The 24140-nt window shown below is 39.9% G+C and overlaps 2 protein-coding genes across 6 annotated transcripts; one reads left to right on the forward strand and one right to left on the reverse strand.

Moving 5' to 3' along the window:
• Positions 1 to 786: 786 nt before the first annotated feature.
• Positions 787 to 14668, reverse strand: nktr (natural killer cell triggering receptor). Of its 5 annotated transcripts, none has more exons than XM_080515179.1 (17): positions 14621 to 14668; positions 12428 to 12504; positions 11746 to 11820; positions 10691 to 10798; positions 10021 to 10065; positions 8661 to 8748; positions 7744 to 7773; positions 7370 to 7515; positions 6194 to 6413; positions 5770 to 5937; positions 5570 to 5657; positions 5283 to 5431; positions 2454 to 5168; positions 2199 to 2282; positions 1908 to 1967; positions 1019 to 1117; positions 787 to 899 (listed from the first exon to the last, which is right to left on the reverse strand). In XM_080515179.1, the coding sequence occupies exons 2-17, from the start codon at positions 12483 to 12485 to the stop codon at positions 830 to 832; spliced, it is 4203 nt and encodes a 1400-aa protein (XP_080371305.1). In that variant the 5' UTR covers positions 12486 to 12504; positions 14621 to 14668; the 3' UTR covers positions 787 to 829. The 5 variants fall into 5 exon arrangements, with proteins under 5 accessions (XP_080371305.1, XP_080371304.1, XP_080371303.1 ...); XM_080515178.1 differs by having other exon boundaries at positions 2454 to 5171; XM_080515177.1 differs by having other exon boundaries at positions 2454 to 5192.
• A 1570-nt stretch (positions 14669 to 16238) lies between these two features.
• sec22c (SEC22 homolog C, vesicle trafficking protein) lies at positions 16239 to 17905 on the forward strand (the record flags this gene model as incomplete). The annotated part of the gene is made up of 6 exons (XM_080514789.1): positions 16239 to 16420; positions 16616 to 16779; positions 16961 to 17140; positions 17283 to 17401; positions 17535 to 17600; positions 17684 to 17905. The coding sequence occupies 6 exons, from the start codon at positions 16239 to 16241 to the stop codon at positions 17882 to 17884; spliced, it is 912 nt and encodes a 303-aa protein (XP_080370915.1). The 3' UTR covers positions 17885 to 17905.
• Between the last annotated feature and the right edge of the window lie 6235 nt (positions 17906 to 24140).

Raw genomic sequence — 24140 nt, forward strand, 5'->3', positions numbered from 1 at the left:
ACTGAATTACCAGTAAATGTTTACTAGAAAAATGGGACCAGTGTGGATTGTGTGTATGGCACACGCTGCAGTTCTGAATTAAAAGATAGATGGCGCCATTGTAGAAGTACGTACAGCTCCAAATATTGGTGAGCTCTTAAACTAATAAAACAATGAATGATAAAGCCAGGGAGACGAGAGCTTTAGGGTATAACCATCTTTATTAGTTGAAACATTAACCGTTTCAATAGATGGTCAATCATACATTCTATATGTTGAGGACAGTTGTAACATTCTTAATAGTTTTAAAAAGTTCCGTAAAAAAAAAAAAAGGTTTTAACAAAACCAGTAACCAGTGAGAACTCTTCTAGACATTAATTTATACAAAAATTAAGGCAAAATCTGAACTTAAAAACAATCTTCCAACATACTAAGAACAAGTTGACCCCCCCCCTTTCAGTGTATAAAAGGCAAAAGTAGAAAAAAACAATATACAAATATACAATAATCTCAACTATTCACATTTTATTTGTAATTTGTAATCGATACAGAGTATATTTCACATACAACGTGGCTGCGCGCAGAGATTTTAATCCCGCCCTCAGCTGGAACGGCCACTCAAAGACGGAGATCCGTCTTTGTGTGAGCTTTTAGTGGTTCACTTCTTCATATTATGTAACATTCATTGCCTTGCTGGCTGTCATGTCAGCGTCTCAAATGAGGACAGTATTAAACTAGCACAGAGTCCATACTCGGTGGTTGTGTTCTCTCTCTCTCCCTCTCCCTCTCTCCCTCCCTCTCTCTCTCTCCCTCTCCCTCTCCCTCTCCCTCTCTCTCAGCGTGCGGCAGCTCAGCTGTACCGACTGCTGCGACTGTGACTCCTGCGTCTGGAAGAACTGCGACTGGAGGAGCGGTACGACCTGCAGACGACAGCACACAGGGAAACGTTTACCTTTCGTGCTCCAGCGACGGCAGGATGCATCCAGAGGACAAAGTCTGCCAGTACGCAAAACATTTATCGCAAAAAAATGTATCGTACCAGGACCGAGCCGAGCTCCTGTAGCTGTCGCTCCGTCGGCGCCCTCGCCTCTTGCTCGCACTGCGACTCCGACTGGAATAACTGTCGTAGGAGTCGGACCTGCACGAAACACACAGCCCAGCAACGGCAGACAGATTATTTTGGGAACGACTCCAGAGTGATGTTCAATGTAGTGAACTGTTCAGAGCCTTGACAATGATCCTACTTCACAACTATAATGGATAAATAGCAATAGTGTTAAATTTACACTATCATGAGCTGAGAGAGGTTCCATTAAATGGAGAAAACCATTTCGGGTTATTACAGTTTTCCATCATTCAGACTTACTCATAATTAGCAGGCGATGGGATGAAACTATAGCAAAAAACATTCTAAACTCCACATCACTGAAAAAAAACACAATACTTTTTGAATGATAAATACAACTCTTTTATAATGCCTTCTTTCAATTTAATATATATTTATAAAAATTCAGCAGATACAGCACTAATCTTTAAACAACCTTATGTTGGATTTTATCTTTTCCTTCTTCAATCTTAACAGTCGATTCAACAACTGTTAACTTTATGGTCTTATAAAATAAAATCAGTCATCAATGAGGTTCTGGATTTTTACACAATCGCTTCAATCCCAGTTTAAGTGGACAAGGTCAAACACAGCGACCACACACTCTTCTTAACAACTTTGTACAAATGTAGTTTCAGTTTTCACGATACTTTTGGTTTCTATTCCGGACAGTAAAACTGACTGAAATTGTATTTAATCAGCAGTATTTATCTCTCACTATACGCCGTACACAATACTGGTTTAATCTACGTTATAGGCTGTTTGGTAACAAGTAAAAATAATGCTTTCAAACAAAATAAAATAAACTGTGAGCTTCACAGACCTGGATCTCCTCCGGCGATTGTACGAGTGACTCCTGGAATGACTTCGACTGTACGTCCGACTGATGGGAAGAGGAGGAAAAAGAAAATCCTTGGCTGAATAATATCATGGCAACTGTTGGGAGGGTTATGTATACAAGTTTTAACTTTTTTATTTGTTCAACAGACGTTTTTTTTTTGTTTGGCTAAAACTCTCTGGTAGAAGTAAATAAGCAGCAGCTGGCTTTAGTTGGAAACTATTTCCTGCTGGGAGCTTTTAGTCGCCTCATAAAACCCATCAACTTGGCGCGTACCTGTGGCTCCGAAAACTTCTGTATGTACTGCTGCGAGAGTGCGACCGTCCTCTCTTACGTCTCCTGTGACTTGGGCTGCGGCTCCTAAAACGACGACATAGTTAGAAATGTACATTTCTGTCCGACGCGGAACAAGAAGGGTGTGAATCACAGACAAGATTTTGACAGTAACAATCCTGATGTGGTTCCAAAAAGGTTCTCCACAAAGAGTTTACGAATGACGGGATCGATTCCTTTCAGTCATTCATGTCTTACCTGGAGAAGTAACTGGAGCTGCTTCCGGACCTGCTGGAGGAGCGGCTCCAACCCCTGGAGTGTGACCGGTGACTGGAAGCAGAGCGAGACTTTCGAGAAACGGACCTGGACTTTTTGGGCGAGCGTGCGTGTGACGTTTCCCTGGTCTTTTCCTCGGAGGCAGATCTTTCGTCACTCGAGCTCTCCTGGTTTCTCGGCCTTTGGTTGAGCCTGGCGGTCTTGCGGACCTCGTCGAACAGGGATCCTGGCCGAACCCGGCTTTTACTCTTGATTTCCATCCTCACTCCCTGCGTGTTGAGGGACTTGTCATCTTGAATTTGGACGCTTTTCACACTGGCAGTGGTGTTGACGTTCTGTGGTGCCGACGTCCCCTTTAAGGGCCTCCATTTAAAACTTATCCCAGCAGCTTTGCATTTATTCACTTCAGCTTGCGATGCGCCAGACGTTGAGGAAGCGATGGCAGACTGTTCTTTGTTATGAGGCAAAATATTATTAACTGTGGTACCTGAAGACCTGGAGGTAGATTTTAGGTTTGATTCAGGGCCGCTGTAAGAATCGCTTGTGAGTTGAGCTTCCAGAATCTCATCGTCATGCTCCGGGGTACAAATGTCCATATCGTCTAAAGACTCCAGCTCTTTGCTACTTGAAAAATGAGAACTGTGCGTATTGTTTCTGTTGGATTGTTGATGAGGTTCAGTGTGTTTTAAATTTTTTTTAATACATTCTTTTGATGCCAGCTGTCCTACTTCTTCTTCTACAGCTTGATTTTCATAGAGGGTAGTCAAGCGCGGGTCCTTCCTTTTCACACCATCTGATATCGTATCTCTGACAACCCTTCCAGAACCACGTCGCTCCCGTCTGGATTCATCATCATCCTCTTCCTCTCCAAACTCTAAAGGTGGCTGCCAATGAAAAGTCTCTTTCAGCTTCTGATGTCTTTTTTTAGACTTCTTGGCTTTGTCCTTATGATGGGAACTGCTTTTATTCTCGCCCCTCCTCTTATGTTTACGCTTACGCTTGGCTTTCTTTTTACTCTTGTGCTTTTCGGGCTGCGAGGCCTTCTTGGGAATTTCCTCCAACTGAGCAGAGGCAACAGTAACGGCAGCCGTCTTTTGAACGGGAGAACCGACTGCCCCTGAAGTTTTCATGGAGGTCCCATAATCTGACTCCGAGCTGGCCTCCCCTTCCTCTTTTTCAGAGATGGCCAAAACCTTGGCTGCTTGGTTTTCAGAGTCACTCTCGGAGTTCCATCCAGTGAGAGACGACAACTTCCTGCCAGACAATTCATTGGCCTGAGCAGACTGTTTTTGCCTTTTTAATGGGATGCCACTGTTGCTCTGGCTCACTTTATCACTGTCACTGTCCCATTCAGACTTGCTATTAAAGCTCTCTGCTGGATGTGAACCACATAGTTTGGTTTTGGGATCCCGTGAGCTGCTCTTCTCTTTTGTTTTCTCTTTAGAGTCTCTTCTCCCAGAGACATTGACGTCAGTACTACACTCACCGGCTGCTGTCTTATTATGTAGTTCTGAGTGAGCGTCTTCGCTACTGAGAAGTGAAACGTATTTATCTAATTTTTTAACTCTCTGCAGAAAACTGTGATAGTCTTTCAAATCGTTGTCTGATAAAGTCTTCCTGCTACTTATTCTGAGGGAGTTTTCAGAGTCTGATCTGTTATAGGAAGATGATCTGCTATTGTACTGATGGGCAGATGTGGATCTGGATCTGGACCTAGAATTGGACCTGGACCTGGATCGACTATAACTTATACTCCTCGAGCGGCTGTATGAAGGGCTGTAGGACTTGCTCTTGGATGATCTGTTGTGCGAGTGTCGAGCAGGTTTGTGTACTTTGTCACTCGCAGGGTCGCCGGACAAAGACTTGGGTGCCAGTGAAGTCTGTGCTTTTTCTGTGACGGCGTCAGCTGCGTCTCCAACGGTGGAAACTTCACTGGGAGTCACTTTAGTTTTAATTTCCTGAACGTGAATGTAGGAGGGCTTCCAGGGTTTCTGCCCTGGTTTCCAGCGTGACGGAGGGGGGCTGTCGCTCAGTGGGATCGCTGGAGCACTCTCAGGTGCTGCCACCGATGGTGGTCTGGGACCAGGTGGGACTTTGCTCTCTGAAAGCTTGTCGGTCACATGCGGGACGACGTCTGCTTTGGGTTTGCTTACTCTCTTCTTCCGTGGAGATTCAGGTGCACTTTTTTGTCTGGATGGCGTGAAAGATCTGGATCTGTACCTTGACCTTGACCTTGACCGGGAGCGAGAATAAGACAGAGATCTGGATCGAGAAAAAGATCGACTTCTAGATCTAGAAAGGCTTGTGGATCTTGAGTAAGACCTGGACCTCTCCCGAGATCTGGACCGACTAGATGCGCAAGACCTAGAGTAGGACCGTGAGTCTCTGATGGACGTCGAGGGCTGTCGTTTCCTCCTATGTGACGAATGATGCAAGCTTGGCGAGGAATGAGTTGAAGAACGTGAATTTCTGGAGTTCCTGCTCGGAGACGTTTCGTCCTTTGAGATGCGAGATTCTGGAGATTTGTTCTTGGAGCGTTTCTTCTTGCGTTGTTTACGTTTTTTGGTCTTTTTCTTGTGCTTGGCTTTCTTCTTCTCCACTTTTTTCTTCTGCTGGTGCTGACTCGACGTGCCTGAACTGCGGTCCGAGGAATGTTCTGCCAACGGGGACCAGTCAGATTCACTCCTGTCATCCCATCTGCTTGAGGAATGGTCATTCAATCTGTTAAGTCAGAAGACACATGAAGGAAAACAAAGGAAAAAAAAAAAAAAAAAGATATTCAAACGTTGGAATGACATAAATATGTCCTACTTGTCTCCTTTGCTCCATCTCTCGAGGCTTGCGGGTTGATAAATCTTTGTTCTCGTCATTTCTTCTTTCCAGTGGGGCGGCGTCTCACTGCTTCCACGCTCTTCGAGAGATGCAGAGCGCGACTTGGACCTCGTGGGAGTGTGATATCGCTGCAAAAGTTGATATAAAAAACAATTGTTACACACGCATCACGGCCAGATGGTATGCGCCTCTGTGACCAGCTAATGTGTGTGCCAACTGTTCTGATGAACTCTGTGTATTTGATAATCCAGGAGAATGATAAATACCATCGTTCCTCTGCCTTTGATCTTGCGCCCAGATTTCGACACTGCTGGTTTCAGGTCAGTTGGGAGAGTTGATTCCTCTTTCTCAATTCTGAGAACGTTCAATTTGAAAAGGTCACATTTCTAAATGATTGCTATTGAATCTGTATAGTGAAATAAATAAACAAACACACACACAAAGTAAAGGCCAAACTAAAACCGACTTTTCAGACTTATTTTCCTGGGTGGGGACGTCCCGTCGCAGCAGGAAGCGGTTCTCTGGCACGGGGGGGATTTCCTCTGGTCGAACCACAAGCTTCTCTCTCTTCCCACACTGCTCCTTCTCCTCTTCCACTTCATTTTCTCCATCCAGCTGGTCTCTTCCCACAGGTCTGTTGGAGCAAGAATGAAAACATACAATCAAAACATGATTTTCTTATGCAAAAAATACAAAGCGTCTTGTGGCTCCTAAACCTATAAAATATGCAGATAATATCTGCAGACGACTGTTGGGAATGTTTATGCTTGTCGCCATTCAGAGCGAGCCTCGTGCCAATGTGTTTACATCCAGATTAAACATGTGATCATCCACATTTGAATACACAAGGGTATTTATAAAGACTTGACGATAAGCAGGCTCAAAAATACCTTTTCTTGGGAGACAGAACGTCCGTGGTTTTTTGTCTCGATTCCCTGCGTTTCTTTTTAGACCGTCTACTTTTTGTATGTCTCTTGCGCTTGTGAAGTTTGTGCTTTTCATCCGATTCACTCTCAGACTCCACTGAAGAGGACAACGGAGAGAACGAGTCATGGTAGTCGAAGGACGAGTCGGCAGAACAGGAGGCCCTTTTCCGCTTGCCTTCAAGCACTGGAGGAAGAACCACAACAGAATGTGTGAAATCCATTGAAGTTACGCCCGTTTCTAGAAACTACTGGTACGTTCAGGAAAAGAAAAAGATCAAAGTGCCGGGAATAATTTCGGAGCGGGACATCACCACGACAGCAAAAACTTTGTTTGAACCTTCCTGGTATGTTGCAGGGAATGAAAGCAGACCTGGCAGAGTCAGGTGGGCTGACGCCAGCTGAACGCCACAGAGATCACCTCGCTGATCCTCATTAAACACAAGATCAGGTTACACGCCCTGCACTAATGCCACTAGGGGGGGGGGATCTGGCATCTAAATCCACACCCAAAAAAGACTCAGCACAAATTATTACGATCGCACAACCGCACATGCCATCTCTCACTGAAGCAAAAGACGGAAAAACGTTGTAGCCTCTTGTGTAGACTGATCGATTAGAATGTACATAATCCCTGTGAGCTTTTGTGTTATAAATCCTACACATCAGATATAGAACTCTCGCAGTGCCGTCTGGGCGGCAATAAATCTACAAGCTGGTGAAAATAGTTATTACAGTCGCTCAGATTTCAAAGGATTCATTTGCAGATATCATTTTCTGGTAAACAAATCTCTACATCTACCAAAATAGTTCCGTAAATAATGCAATTTAAGTTGGTATGAAATTAGAAATCAACCTTTTGAAAACACCTGAATGAGCAAAACTAAATTTTATGTGGACATAATCGCAAGTAAATATTTTTTTTATTGTACTTTGAAAAAAAAAAAAAAAACAACCCAAAAACGGCCTCCTGTTTTCAATCCTGAGGCTTTTCAAAAGCCCCTGTGACCCATTTTAAAGATTTACATCTTTAGTAAGAACAAATGAGCTTAAAACCAAGTACCAAGGAAGAAAAGGTTCTCTTCAGCCATTTCATCAGATTTGGGAGCAATAAAAAAAAAAAAGATCTCTCATTGAACTTGCCATCATTCGCAGACTTTGTGATCAGCTGCCCACAGTCCATCACTCTCACATCGGCGTACGGTCTGCTGGCTGAATCGGCCTTCAGCCCCTCGATCTTCTTGACCACTTCAAAGCCGGAGATGACCACGCCAAACACTACGTGGACTCTGTGCAGGAGGAAGAAAAAGTGATTTGTTCCTATGTGGTAAATGTGACAATGCATAACTATTAGATGATCATCAATTTCAGGAGAACCAAAAAGTATTTTTATTATTGTATTATTTTTTTACTATGAGTTGTGTTCCAGACATAGTTTAGAGCATGTATTCCAATAGAACTGATGAAAACATTGTGACAAACAGCAGTGGTATGATGGTAAATGAGGTCTCGCCTACCCATCAAGATGAGGCGCCGTCTTAGTTGTGCTGCTTATGAACAATCCAGCATTTCACAGGCGGGACGATGACCAGAAGCAGGTCGGGTCATGAAAAAGGGAGAAAAGGACGAAAGGAATGAGAATAAACAAACTACTTTGACAAAATGTGGCTGTAACTTGTACCACAGGGTAAAATCTCAAAAAGGCACAGAAGTTGCCAGACCATTTAGCCATTGTTCAATCATTTTTGGGAGCAAATTAATAAAAAAAAAAAAAATACTCTTAATATGGAAATGAAACCACTCGCCCAGAGCGCGTAAGCAATTACATGTATGTGACTATGCATCTATGTCATTAAATTAAAACATTTTTTTTCTTTGTATTTTGAAAATATTCAATCATGACAAACATTTTGAATTCATGGTGACCTTGTATTGATATAAAGGGCATTTACAAAACCCCTTAAAAATAAAAAAAATAAAACACACAAGCCACCTTTAGCCATGTAAAAGTGCAACATAATTGAACACTACTGTGCAGAATGTTTGAAAATACAAAACTATTTAATTATAAATACAGTCAGGAGAGTGAGAGAGTGAGAGTGAGAGAGAGACACAGCCTTTGAGACACTTTACCTTGGAAGAGCAGGATGCTAGAGTTTCTGCAAATTTTACACAAAAAACGGCAAGAGAAAAAATGTAACACATTTGTAGGTGAAAAAGAATGAATCCAATTTTTCTCTGCAAATCTAACTGCACACAGAGAGTGGACTGATGATGGTCAAACTCAATGATAAAGTCTACAGCTTTAAAACTGGAAGAAATTAAAAAAAAAAAAAAAAAAAAGGTTGAAAACAAAAAAAGGCAAACTTGTATCAAACTGACAGTTAAAAGGCGATCTAAGGTGCTCGGGTACGTTAAACTAGAGGTTGCTCACATGAAAAACTGTGAACCGTTGGTGTCCTTCCCCCGATTGGCCATGGACAAGAGGAAAGCTTTGTCATGTTTCAGAGTGAAGTTCTCATCTGTGAGGAGCAGAGGAAGACAGGTTCGGGTTTTAAAATGTATGCACTTCTACTGGAAATGTTCCTGAAAAATGAAAAAAGTAACCTCTTCGCTGTCTCACCGACACTGTGTCGTCACAACCGTTTCCAGATCATAGCAAACATGGCTATCCTCCAAAGCATATCCTCATGGGTTAGTTCATTATCACACGTGGCTCCGATAAACCTACTTCTTATTTCAACAGCTAATACCAAGATGCGCTCATCTCCGCCTTTGAGTCGAAGTAATAATTGTTTGGAGGAAAAAAAATAAACCCCACCAGAGCAGGGTTTATCCACAGGGTGCACTTGAAGGGTGCAAATGAAAAATCTGATTTATCAAAGGCAAACGTGCACTTGACTGAAAGCAATCAGGCTGTGTAAGATATGTTTACAAAAGAACAATCGATGCTGTTTAATGAGGCAAACAGACACCTTGAGCTCGGCGTCAATATCGGAGGGAAGCATGCACTGATTTACCACTTCAATAGGTACAACGCAATCCAGCGCGCCATAAGATCCGCCTTCACAAAGTTATCTTTTTTTTTTCTCCCGTGATCAGAGAGATTTACGTTTATCTGTGCGTTCAACTTTTAGAGAAGGCGTTTCTAATAGATATAAATATATACATTGTGAAAACTGTTGACATTATGGTGAGCAGATTAAAAAGAGTGTAAAACAAAATTGCAATCAGGTGAGATATCGGTACATGATGTATTCTCATTAATGAAGAGAACCGGCGGTCTGGTGTCTTGACTACTGATAAGTCATGTTTGTGGAGCCGTAGCGATAGACACCGCATATTCAACATAAAAAGTAACCTGAGCTTCGGGGGACCAACGGGCCCTGCTGAATGAATGGGGGGAAAAAAAAAAAAAAGAAAAAAAAAAACTTCAGCACAAATGTGCGTCTGTGCACATTTGCTTGGTGGGGACGATGTCGGTATGGTGTTACAGAGCTGTGTACATCTCTTACCTTCTCATTTTGCAAAAGACCACTCTACAAATAAAAGAATATGTTGAAAGATTTAGGCAGGAAGATTGTAGGTTTCAGTAAAGAGAATGCCGTATTCTCCATGCTGACTTGTTTAACGCTCACTACTGCTAGTCAACAGAACACAGCGGAAAAGAACAGGTCAGTCACAAGTTACACAAGGAACTTTGCGGGGAAAACCCCCGATTACATCAGTAAGCACATGCAACACGACAGTAATGCTGAGTTCGATCCACATTAGTAGCTTGATATGTCTAATACCTTCAAAGTAGCCACCATATATGGACTCTCCACCTCTTCCATTTCCTGCACAGAATGACATCGTAAAATCCATTAGATGCACCACGGATGGATTGAGTCAACAGTAGCATACATACGATTATAGAACAATGCAGTCTCAACTGCTTTTGCGAACACGAGGAAGCAAAAGAGTGGCCGCTGTATGTTTTGCGGAGCACATAAAGGAGTTTCTACTCTCATTAAACAGTACAGTGATCTGGATTCCTGCCACGACAGAGCCTGGCTGCTTTGTGTACGTATGTCAGCACTGTGACCAGATTAATAGCTTTCATCACTTTCTGGGCCATTTTAATTTCGCTTGTAATTACTGTCATTAATTGTTGGATGTGAAACAATGCAAAGCAGTGTTTTGTGACTGAAAGACATCTTCTACCTGGGGAGCATTTAATTCTTCTTCAAAACAAAGCAAATCAGAAGTGCAATCTTTTTCACAGCAGCAGTGATTTGCCCCGCTGCATTTCATTACACTTTATAGGGAGAGAAAAAACAAAAAACAAAACAAAAACCCCAAAAACCGACCTGCAGTTTTAAAAAATTATGCGGAGTAATGGCAAGAAAATCTGATTAAACCGTATGCAGTCAGCTTGATTTAACATTCTCTTTTAGAATAAATGAGTTAGGGTGACATTACCTTCGGTGAAGTCGCCTCCTTGAATCATAAAGTTTTTTACAACTCTGTGAAACGTGGAGCCTTTGTAGCATAGCTTTTTCCCGGTGACTTTCCCAGTTCCTTTCTCACCTGCAATTACAAGAATGTTAGCAGAGATCCAAAGAGGACGATGTCAACAAGACGTGTTTACAAGTTGAGAAAGGCTGACGGTCATGGGACTCGTTCTGAATAGGGGGATGAAACGCAAACTTGGGAGAGGTGGAGTTCAGAAAACTCTATTTGAATACCTCCGATCAGACAAACTCTTGTTAATAGTAATGACTACGGTCAGAATAGGAGCCAAAAGCTATTCCTTAAAAGGATTTTTTTTCCCTCCGCGGAGTGAAGGCACAGAGTTAATTAGATGTGTTTGATGTGTCCGGGCTAATTTCAGTGGAGAGAAAGCCGGCCTTTCACTTTGGCGTGTTGGAAGCTGATCCTGCTCTGAAAGGACACAGTCGAAACTTTGAGAAAGTCACAGCAAACTGCACAGGCTGAATGGTGTGCATTACCGAGTCACGCTCTGTTTGCCTGTGTTGTATGTACGCCCAGGAACAGAAAAACCCGGCCATCTCCTGTGTCCGCCATTCCCGGCGTCAGATTCCCACTGGTATGGTGAAAAACGAGAGGGAGCATCGATTTGCTGCCCGTTTGCAGATTTATTGGGATCTCCGGGCTGACCACCGCCACCACAGTACACTCCGTTCTGCTTCATGGGATGAAATATCTTGTGGGACGAGGCGGGACCCCTCCGTGCATCCCGTGACTCCATCTGTCACCAGACTGTTAACGCGACCAGCCACTCCTCATCTCCACAACATATTGAATGACCCAGGGGGAGTGGCGGAGCTCCGGGTCTCTTTTTATGTTCACTATATTTCACGTCGTTATGGGATTTAAGGGAATCATCCCAAGAGAAATGTACCAGTTCTGTGTTATATCAGAAAGATGAACAGACCATTTTCACGTTTTCCTCGTAACACCGCAGATGCAAGACACTTCCAAGTGGAGGATGTTTGTGAATGAATGTTACTCACCGGTGCACAAACTGAGAAAGTTTTTGCTTGTCTTGGGACAAACGTCAGAAAAGAGTTGAAAGACAATGCGTCCAACTAGAAAGCAAAGAGAAACGGTAACCAGGCAGGGTTTGCATGAACTTAAAAAAAAAAAAAAAAAAACTTTATTATTCAAAAGACAAAAGCTGATGGTACAATAACTTTCTCCTACAAAAACAATTAAGGGAAGATAATTGTACTACGCTAATTAAGAAATACACTGGAGTGCTATAATGCATGTACACTTTTAATTGGCACACAGCATGTAATTACAAGGATCCTGTGGCGAAGCTCAGACGTTATAGAAACTTTTCCATAGATGATAGCAGTTCTGGTCCTACACACGTGTGAAGAGGAAATGTCTCTGCAACTAAACTGGTCCAGTCTGTCTTCACATTCTTACAAGTGTCACGAAGTTACTGCGCAGTAAATACATGAAGTGAATAGATGCTAGGACTAAACTACAGAGCAGCCATTTAGCCAAACATGCACTGTGTGCCAAACCAGTTTGTTAAACTCGTCTGCAAGCTGAGAAACAATTGAGTTTTCTGCTTTACATTTGGAAACACCATAAAGAACAAATGTAAAACCAAGCAAAACAAAAACATTGAATGTTTTTTTTGTGTGTGTGTGAGCTCTGAGAAGCTATGAGAAATATGCTTACCTGGCTCCCGATTGAGTTCCACATCAAAGTAACACTGAGGGCGATCTTTCACCCCCATTGTGAGGAAAGTCTGTGACCTGAAATGTCGAAACAAAACCAAGCAGGTAAATCAGCGTGTCGGTTTGCTTCAAGTCGCAGTGATCTCTAAAGTCTGTTCCGGAGCCAAAGAGGTACAGCTTATTAGAAAGAGTGTGTAGAAAACAATGTAGAGACTGAGTGACAGGACGGGAGGAAGAAACCAGAAAGGGGAGGAGAAAGCAATGGGAGGGGAGACACTGGGTGACCTACATGGAAACATTCTGCAAATACACGTCCCAACTGGGCATCTGGAACCCCAATTTGACTATACCTGAGATATCACTGATATAATGTGGGATTAGACAGGAATAAATGTTAACATATGTAACATTTATTACACTGGTTTTGCACATGAGGCAAAAAAAGAGCAGACAATAGTAAAAAACAAAACAAAACAAAAAAACTCCACCAAGTTTTTACCAAAATCACATGGTAAACATTAATCATCTACTCTGCAGCAGTAAACAGCATCAACTCAGTTTGTCAGAAATCTTGATTCGAGCTAAAGTTCATTGGAATGTTTTGCCAGTCAGCAGTTTGCATGGATGAGTCCCAGATTAGACTCAATGTAAATAGTGACCGACCTGTCCAAAATAGTTTTATTGGGAACGCAACACAACAAGAGAGAAGAGGGCATCTGCAGTTTTTTTTTTGGTAATGATTGGTTTGGATAAACGTTGCATATGTGTATGATGCTGTTGGGGGGGGGGAAAAAACCCCAACAACATCCGAACCAGCATGGGCCATCTTTCATGTTTTATTTATCAAATCGTGAAAATGTAACAGGAAGCTTCATGCTTTGAAGTCGTTGCTGAAGGTTATATAGAGGAACCAAACTGAGCGACAGCTGCCTCTGTTATGACACCTCCCTTACTGTTTTATAAGTACAGCGATTAATCGGCTTAACCCTCCTGGATGTGTGAATTTGAGACAACGTGTAAACATCTATGCTCACGTGTTTTAAATTCAACACACTTTTATTCAGGAACACTTCTAATGTAATTTGTTTCATTACATAACCACATGCATTAAAAAAAAACCTGCCCTCATGAAGTCAACAATTGTTACCAAAATCATTTTTATGTCACATAAATTAAGATTTTTTGGTTCCTTTTTGAGGAAGGGTTGATACTCTTAAACTTAAACTGTATTTACATTTACAGATGTTTCTAAAAAATCATTCTATCCCATGTAGGTTCTTCCTCTTACCTGCAGTCGATTATATGAAACCTAACAAAGAGATTCATAGTATTATACCGCAAAAACCCAAATCTCATCAAAATCACATGGCAAATTCTGACAGTTTAAGATATATTGTTCATTTTTGAGGTGTGTTTAATACTTAATCAACCAAATCCAGAAATGCTTTTCAACATTTTAGATTCCGATGAATTCTTAAACCTCAGTATTAGTATGCATAGCAGAACTACGTCGACAATTCTGTATTCTGTGTTATCTTAAATTCGAAGGTTAGACCCTCTAAACTGGACTCTATGGTCGACAACAAATATTGAACTTAGCTCAACCAATTTCTTATTTTTCATAATATGACTTTCTAGAGTAAGTTATGGGAATCCTCCCTTCAGCACAGACCTGCTTTGAATTCCAACATGCTCATATCATGTTACTAACCTTCACAGTATCTGATTTACCGAGAATGTCACGCTAAATATAGACAACAATAACTGAGCTCAGCTTGAAGAGACGCTGCCTGAAGAAAGTCTGAGAAAGCGACCAGTTATTGAGACCAATTAACAGTGAATACACATGTTATTATCACATAAGTATTATGGGGAGCACGTCCCTGGTTAATATGAACCTGCTCAAGGTAATCTCATTGTCAATTAAGCTGATTATAGAGTCGTTGCGGACATTTATTGTGGACACTTCCTCATTCAAGCTGCACATTTAGTTAATGATAGTGACGCTTCAGGCTGCAGCCACCAAATAACAGCTGTTCGGCTAACAGCAGCTAACCTTAGCGCCTCCAAAATGCTTGAGACAGCGGCTCGAAGCTAACTACGCAGATCACGATAGAGTTCCGTGCAAAGCCAACATCATCACTGCTCAACGAATATCCCTCGGCAGGTTGTTTCATGGAATACAAACACGTACCTGTGTACAGTCGCTAGCCTAGCAGCCAGCTAGTCACTGATGGTCAGCAGCAGTCAGCTTTGGCTAACTTCCTTTTCTGAGAAGAGGGTCGGTGTTTCAGATTAAGTGGCTTCCCTGTTAACTGGTGACCAGTTTCCTTCTGATTGCAGCGAGCTGGTGTTTTGGGTTAAGCGGCTTCCCTGTTAACTGGTGATCGACTTCCTTTCGCGTCCCCGAATTCCTTTAAAACTGAATCAAATTACCCCACATATTAATAATAATAGTCATGCTTCTCAATAAAATCTTAAATTCACAGAAATAATGGAAAGATCAGGTCTATTCAACAATTATAAAAATCAACCATTCATATTATTAAAAAGTAAGAAAAAAAAGAAAATATTTTAAAATAAATATCTAAAACTTTATTTTAAAAAATTGTAAAACATTTGCGAACACATCTAATTTGACCCAAAGCGGGAAAACAGAAGCGCGAATCAGCCGTCATTGTTTGTCCCTCTCGAGTTCCCATACGAGATTTGTTGTGGTTTTGTTTATCAGGAAGCAGATTTCAATTGAGCTCGTTGGGTAATTTTGATTTAAACCAAAACGTGCATATTGTAGCAGCTTAATTGGCTTCGATTTCTAATCGTTTATTGCACTCGTAGTGTCTGTGTGGGAGTAGAAGCATTCATCGACCGGCTGTGCATGTATGTGCTATGATGCTAACATTGAGCTAACCCATATTAGCTTAGGGACAAGGTGCAGCATGAAAGCCACGATAATGAGGTAAGAGATGTAAAGTACCACTTGAATCGCCTCACACAAACAGCTCGGGTGTTTTTAAGTTGAGTTTCACTTAGGAATATTAACAATCCTCACAGTTTTGAAACCTACGCAGTTTGAAATGTTAAGTCTGTTGCTCGGCAGCAGTAACTCAACACAACTGCGCTTTAAGTCTTTGTTTTTAATCACCGAACTATATATATATATATATATATATATATATATATATTACTCATTCCAGAAGATTTTTAAATTCTATTTAAAAGTTTATAGAATTTTTCATGCTCGTACCCTCGTGTGACTGTTGCTTAATGGCCCAGTTAATGTACTGTTTTTAATATATATATATATATATATATATATATATATATGTATGTATGTGTCCAACGTCAACTTGCACAGTGCATGCTTGGCCCTGACAGTGCAGACAAAATTTAAAGTCAATATCATCAATTTTTTTTACCCCCTTGTTGCAGTTGTAGATATTGTGATTTCCCCAAATGCTATAAGAATGTATATACATAGTGTATAGCAAAGGTAAATGCTTCCAGTCACTAATGCATCACATCTAATTTCTTGTATTATTGTGAGAGCTACCATATTTGTTCACTCAGTAATTACTACTTGTTACATCTGGTTATCAATCTGCATTTATTGTTTAAAGTATTTTTCCTGCTGAAATTGGTGATTAGTAAGATCATCGTTCATTAGGAACATGTCAACATTTATGGCATCAATTGCATCAATTGATGCAATAAATCCTAGATTGAATGCTGGTCTGTATCTCACACTGACTAATTCACATTTTGCTTCCTGCCCCCTGTAGGCTGTGTGTTCTTCATGGACTCTGCGGATCATGTCTCTGATCCTTTTTGCTTTTGTGGTTCGAGTCAGGGATGGACTCCCTCTGTCAGCTTCGACAGACTTTGAACACAACCGAGAGCTTCAGGAAAGAAAGAAGCAGCTCAGGACCATCAGCAAGGCAGTGGCCAGCCTCCCTGACAAGGGGATTATCGAGGGCCAGGCACTCAACACATAGTAAGAAATTATACAGCAGAGGCAGCAGACAGATTCACAGTTTCACTCTTTGTATATGCAAAAAAGCAGCATGTTTTTGATTTTGTTCTGCAGAATGCCTGGATGGGATTATCAATGTGAGGCGCAGGAGCATGACTTTCACACTGTGTCAGGCTGTTTGTTTACTAAACACCTTTTCTGCTCTCACCTGTTTAGCTTCGTCTCTTCAGAGGGTGTATCCTACATGACTGTGTGTCACTGCAGCCTCCCTATTGCGAAGGCCTTCTGCTTCCTGGAAGATCTGCGCTGGGAGTTCACAGCATGCTTCAATAGCACTGTTGTTGCCTTGGCAGCCAGGCCATATCCATTTTTGGAATTTGGTGAGTGGAGAGAAATAGTGTCATTAAGAGGTGATATTTTGGGACTGCAAATGGTCAATGATTTGGATTAACGTGTGATGTTTTTTTTTTCTTGTTTTCGTTTTTTAAAGTGAGCACTTTTATGATTTTTTAAAATCAATTTGAATAAACAGATTTCTCCAAAAATGTTGCCCGTTGACAGACAGTACCATTCAAAAGCTGAAGCAGCAGTACAACCAGAGCGGCAGTCCAGCCCTTGAGGTGACTTTGGCAGAAGTCCAGGAGGATCTGAGGATCCGTCCACCGCAAATAATTAACCTGGATGAGGTGGAGCTAACTAATGGCATTGCAAATGGACACGTGGAACACGGACTGGGATCTGGTAAGATACATTTTAATTACGGTATAGTTCTGATTTTTTTTTATCAGTTGATTATCTCATTGTCGTTACACTAGAGCTGACACACTTTTCAGTTTTCATTGTATTGTAATCTTTCAAACCGTATGTTCTCACTATTAAACAGGTCAAAATCAGAGGCTTGAACCAGTGACAGCGTTGGGTATCCTCTCTCTTGTTCTTAATATTATGTGTGCGTCTTTGAATGTCATCCGAGGGGTGCACCTCATAGAATACACATTCCAGGTATTAACAAATGTACTCCACATGAAATGCAGCTATGCTTCATCACTCACTTAACAAAGTCATATTTCTAAATTTGAAAAAAGACAGATAAGCACTTATATGAAAGAGTAACCACGAGTGTATTTTTTCACAGGATGATTATGAAGGCATTGGGAATGTAGTGGCATTTCTTCTGGCATTCCTCTGTTGTGTTTTTCAGGTAAATGGCAACTCGCATGCAAACACAGCAGTTCACTGCCGGCCATTAAGAGCTCATATGAATCTGTTTTTGCCTTTCCATAGTGCCACCTCTACCTTTTCCACTCGTCTCAGAAGAAAGCCAAGTCCTTTGTTCTGTGGAGCGTGATCGTCCTATGCAACCTGTACCTGCTCGGGTTGAGAAACGCGTGGCAGCTCTTCTTCCACATTTCTGTCGCTTCCCTCTCCACCTTCCTCATCCTGACTCGCAAACTTCAAGACAGAACTGATGACTGTGGGGTCTGAGCATCACACGGCAGTAATGAGTCGCTCCCGCGGAGAGAACGGCAGGCAGGTAAATGAAAGGAGAATGCGGCGTGGCTTTGTAATGAACAACGACATTCATGCGTTTTTGTTCGTGGAGGAATATTCTAATTACACGTCCATATTTTTTTTATTCCAGTATGTACTTGCACTTTGCGTACCTCGTTTTCAAGACTGTGGAGAGAATGCAGGGTTTTCTGGATCCTTTAAAGTCATCTTGTGAACACAACCGAGAACAAAAAGAAATCTTATAGGATGCTTTAGACGAGTCCAACTCGTCTTTTTTTTTTTTTTTTTTTTTTACTACTATTTATAAAGAAGTTGGGGTTTTTGAGTCGGAGTCACTGACCAAAGTCTTTCACGCGGAAACATTTAAGTGGCATATATCACTGATGGAGCTACATATGACGTTGTAAGTAATTTGCATTTCTGCTCGCATTAAAGCAATCCGTTTGGTTAGCTTGGTGACGAATGGCGGCTCTACCGTGAGCAAAATTATTGATGCAGCATGTTTGAACAAATCCAACTTTATGTGCAGAAAGAAAATTGATTGAAACGAGAGCCAACAGCTGCAGGGTGGTGCCGCCTCACAGTGAGAAGGTCCTGCGACTCTGCACAGGATTAAGCGATATAGAAGGTGGCTGGATTATAGCCAACAGTCACATTTTTTGACCACCTTGTTCAACCTGCTCTATATTTAAGAAGTTCAAATATCCTCTTTGTAGATGCTGCATTTCTGATTTTGTTCAGTGTAAGCACACTGTTCTGTTGCCCATCTTGCTTTGGTAGGAGTCTGACCATCACATTATTTAGTGTAGCCTGAATTAATAGTGGTTAGATTCTGAGATAGGTGCCAGTGCTGCTTTTCAGAATCAGAATCAGAATCAGAATCAGAATCCTTTTTATTGCCATTGCTTGTAAACAGGTTCACAAACTAGGAATTTTTCTTGGTGAGATGTGCAACATTAAACATAAAAACATATACACTTGGATAAAAATAAATAAGCTAAAAATAAAGAGGTAAAATATGGTACACGCTTTATTTTTTCGCTTTATTTTCAGCTTTTCATTTGTTATAGAGTAAAAATCTAATCTGCAAGTTGTGTGTTGCTTATGGTTGAGGTCTTCAATTTATGGGATCAAAGCAAATTTAGATATTTAGGTTTGATCATTTTCAGTGGCATTTTAGTGAAAATGTAAGGTGGGGTAAATGTATGAAAGCACTGATTAAAGGGTTAAGTCATTTTGTACTTTAAAAGAAACTGCACTAGTAGGTTAAGGAATTTTGTGATTTTTTTTTTTTTATTGAAATAATTCGTCAATATGTTATATTGGGTTGTTCAAAAATTCTATTTGTGTTTTTTTTCATGTATTAATTCTTTTTTCAATTCGTCTGAAGTTTTGAGTCGCTACTATCACTTTAAACTTATGTACACATAGGAATTTAATGTTTCTAACTTATGCTCAATGAACACGTCCCTTCTGTGCTGCTCAGTTGTAAGAAAAGTTTAATTCTTCTACATTTTCTTGCTCACTCAGTGATTCCTGGAAATTGTCTGCATTAGTATCCGTTGTACAAAGGAGGTAAATAATTTGGCTGTTGTGTCAAACAAGTAATATAATAGTCAAGTAGTAGGTATATTACTTGACAAGTGTTCGAGTAATATCCATACTTTTTTCTTATTCTTAATAAGGAAATCTTTGTCTCAAGGCACATATCAGAAAATGTAAATGTTCTCAAATGTGGGGTGGGGGGTCTGCAACCTGTGGATCTTTAGCCACTCAATATGGGCTTCTTGTAGATTTCACACATTTATTTGAAATTTATATTTTATGTCACATTTAGTTTGTAGAGACAAATATGACACCTAGCCAGTTCTTAGGTTTGGCTTTTCATTATTATTCGATTTCAGCCAAAGCTAACTTAATTTAAGTAAGTACGTTTATAAACCGCATTACCACAATCTTGGCTTTTACATATTGAGAGAGAGGCCCCCAGTGACAAGACATTATAGTCTGTTTAAACCGCGAGTGAATAGAGAGCACTTATTACGACTCTTTTATTAACATACTTGTAAAGAAATACAAGCAGATGCTTCATTAAGTCCCTTTTAGAAAATGAATGTGTTGAAATGACAGTTAGTCTGAGTTCATAATAGTTATAGAATGCTTTGAAAGAAACCTCACACAGAAGTGCAAAATAAACTGATTTCTTTAACCTCTTAGATTTTCAGTCATTAATGAATATATCTAAACATTTATAAACATTGACAAACCTGGAAACATTTTCAAAATTCTCAACACATTTCTGCTTGTGTGCATTTCAAAATAGCTATACTGGAGAAAGTTGAACCTTACCTGAAGCTTTTCAGCCAAATTTCTTCTTTCAAATTGTGAATTAGAAGCGATGTAGCAGAGTTGATAATCAGAGACTCACCACTTGTTGTCTTCATCTCAACGTCTCTTGACCAGCCGCTGCTCCATAATAAAGTTCATTCAGCTAAAATAATTACTGTAGGTGATCAATGTTGAGTTTCAGACCTCAGTCCTCTGTAAGTTAACTATGGATGAAGATAACAAATAAAAGATTTGAATATGGACTTTTATTTATTCAGTGTGGGCAGATTAATTTGCTTTGAATATTTAAAATGCATTTTCAACAGTAAGTTTGATATATGGAGAAAATGACCAATCGTAAAAAGGAAGCTCTGAAACAGATTAAAAGTACAAGGTTTTTTGATTTATTCGGTAAATTTTATCAATAAATCATAGAATAGTTATTTTCTTTATAATATAAATAAAGTTTGTGTGCAATTTGAATATCAAATATGTCCTTCAGCTGCAAACAAGTTGTTAAAAAAAGCGGGAAAGCCAATTTTTGTTATAATGGTTGCAGACCCCTGTTCTAGTGTAATATAAGTGAGCAAAGTTAATAAATAATGTAGATAAATTGTGCGAATGATTTTGTATTAGTAAACACACTTTTGGTAAAGAGGCTGATCTGCCTGGATGTTGCAGGATCACTGACGTCTTCTCGTTAAAGTACATTTTTATAACTGGAGACACTGAAGTGACACTGTTGTCATTTCTCATGCTTCATAGTGTTTTCCGTCAGGACAGTGGTGACGCAGTAACGTTTGGATATAAAAACCGGGTTTTACTGAATTTCTAATTCAAAAATGATATGAGGACACTGACGACCAAATGAATTGTAAACATGATCTAATCAGTAAGGTTCTAACAATGATGCTTCAGTTTTTAATACTGAGAAATGTGGATGATGTTTTAATGCTCTCAAAATATAAATGAAGGGTAATTTTGTTTATAGTGAAGGTTTTTAATATACATTAGAAATGCACTGTGCAGCTGAATTGTGGCAGACTTCTATTTTTTTTTTTTCATTCGAGACAAGGGCATCATGTTGTGTTCAATTCACATGAGTTTAATCCTGTGGTTTCCATGGCTGCATGAGTAATACGACCTTGTTACTCATTGCACCTGCCAAAAACGGTAGGGGCTTTATTCTTTTTCCTGTTCTGTTAATAATGACACTTTTTAAAAATAAATAATCTCTTTTTTCACTTTTGTTTATTCATTGAACACATTTGTTTGCACACGGGAGCATACATACCAGCAATTATATCGTATCAGAATCCAGTATATTCAGTTTTGTAGTCAACCCACTTTTCTTTCAAATATGCATTTCTGAGCCTCATCTAGCTGAGAAATGATTAGACCTGCACCTCAAGCAAGAAAACATGAAAGCAAGCTATAAATAAAGATAAACCACTATTACTATGTACACGAGTATATTTTACAATCCTACACCAGATGGCGCTCCTTCACAGTGCTGAAGTTTTATTGCGCATTAATGTCTTGTTTGGAAGGCAGAATCAGCAAAAGCTTGATCATATTAGTCATTTTTATTCTGTGTTAGTCTTTAATTATTAAAGATGAAAGTGTTTTATGTTCTTAAAAAGCACAGAAGATATTTGTGAAAATGTAACACACTGACTGGGTACTGAAAGTTCAAGATTCATTACCAAAGACACAGAGTAAAATGTACTGAAGGTTTTAATTTTATAGTTTAAAGTCTCAGAAGAAAAATTCAAATAATATTTTTGATAGACAGCACAACAAAGGTATAGATGTAAAGGTGAATCTACAAAATAGAATGGAAAAGATCGTTTTTTGCATATTTTAAACCTTTAGATTTTAGTCCAACAAGAATTTAACATTAAGAAAATACAGAATCCAAAAATATGAGAAAGTTTAAAAAAATCTGACATCCCCAGTTCCTTTGACAAAAGCCCCACAATTTATTACATTTATATTTTATATAGAAAAATATTTGGCTTTGTTTTAGTTTATCTGTCATGAGTACTCTAATAAATTCCTACAAAACAAAACCATTGCTTATTGAAGGTCTTTCGTGATGCACCTGAATGTACTCTAATTGACATTTCTACTCACTGACATAGTAAACTTACTTGAATAAAACCTTAAAAGTCTTTAGAATGGCTTTTTATAATTGAATAAACTCTTTATGTTCCAGCAGTTGCAGACTTTGCTTCAGTAAGGTCAAATAAAATAAAGGCTTAGCGATTCATTGAAATGAAAATATGAATACTTGAAAGCCTGTTTCTTTCCTTTTTGCCGTTGGCTCAGCTGTAATCTTTGCTCCAGTTTTCAGCCTTCCCTTCACATTAAATCATGCTATTTGCAGTATGTTGAGATATGCCTTGGCCTTTCATGACCTTTGACCTGCTTTTGTTTCAGCATCTGTGTTTTTCAATAAAGATTAAAAAAAGCTTATTTAAAAAAAAAAAAAACCCAACATGTCAGGTATAAAAACAAACATAACATTTTCACAGAAATATTCCAAACAGTATGTGGCCACTTTTTTAACTTCGGTGAGATATTTGCATCATTACGTTTTAAAAGGGGCACCGTGTCTATTTAAAGTCATGCTGGTGTTGAACATTGGGGGGCAGTGTTGAGTCTAGAATCCCAGTCTGTCCTTTGACTAGTTCTGCACTTCTTGGCTGGTAAATTGCGTTGGTCCAGATTAAATGCGAATGGGAATGATTGCACCACTGTGTCGTAGTAAGACTTCTGTTCTGTGAGTCGTTCCTCGTGCTGCAGGACTAAACCAGGTGGGACAAGTTTGAAAGGTACTTTGTCTTAATCTGCTGCGTATTAATATTCCGATAAACTATATTACCTACTGCATCTTTAATCATTACATGTTTGACAGCATTTCACAAATATTCAAGAGACGCTCCGAAGTTATGGAAACAGTTGTAACGCTCAGAGTTCACGGTGGCGTTAAAGATGCTCTCTCCAGCTACACCGGATCTAAATTAAATGATCAGCTTTAGATGTGATGCTCATTTGAAGGGATTAACACATTGTATCCTAACTGACAAAAGCTCGTGCAGCAGAGTCGCTGCTCTCCCTGCCTCAACAAACAGACTTAACCGTATGGGTGGTCCTTGCTGAAATGTTTATGGCTCACATTTCTCTCGTTCACAGACAAGTGCCTGCTCTCCTCCTACACGCTCACAGAGCAGCTGCACTTGTTTTTCACCAGCGTGTGACTTATCAGGTTCCGGAAACAACTGAATACAGAGTCAACAAGTTTCACGGATCATTTAATGCAGAATTTACTGCTCCATTTTTCTGTAATGGATCTGTTTGCTAACCATAAGCAACCGTGACGCCAACGTAATTCATGTTCCTTTGTAGTTTTCTGCCTCTGGTAGTTACATCTTGTGGTTATTTGTCCTGTTCTAACTGTCACAGCCATGCATTTACTCAGCGATCAGCTAAAAGTGGTGGACAAATGTGTAAAATCTGTAGACAAATAGCAGTTAGGATTATTATTCAGTGATTATAAAACCATTAATAGATGTAGCTCACATTTGTGAATGTGTGCGTGTGTGTTCAAAGCAACAGGTTTAAAGGACTTAAGGTTTAAATAACTTGAATCTTGAATAACTCGAATAGTTAAAGTATAACGTAAGAAAATGGAAATAAGTAGAGAAGGGAACAATTCTCAGTAAAAGTTACAGATAAGCAGAATAACACAATGCCCCGGTTAATAACTAAAATCATCCGAGTAACCAACGTTTTTAAGGTATTGGTAGAAATCGATAAATGGACTGCTTAAATCATGACATTTATTAAGAAGTGGTTACCGTATTGAATATATTGGAAAATATAACGTGTCCGATTT

Source organism: Blennius ocellaris (assembly GCF_963422515.1).
Source record: "Blennius ocellaris genome assembly, chromosome: 19".
NCBI classification, from domain to species: domain Eukaryota; kingdom Metazoa; phylum Chordata; class Actinopteri; order Blenniiformes; family Blenniidae; genus Blennius; species Blennius ocellaris.

Excerpts from the sequence above, each read along its gene's own strand:
- nktr (XM_080515177.1), bottom strand. The coding sequence starts at position 12,485 with ATGGGGGTGAAAGATCGCCCTCAGTGTTACTTTGATGTGGAACTCAAT. Across the intron at positions 8,749-10,020 it reads ATATGGTGGCTACTTTGAAG|ATGAGAACTTCACTCTGAAA; the intron begins GTATTAGACATA and ends TGCTCCTCACAG. Across the intron at positions 1,118-1,907 it reads AATCGCCGGAGGAGATCCAG|GTCCGACTCCTACGACAGTT; the intron begins GTCTGTGAAGCT and ends TGTTTCGTGCAG.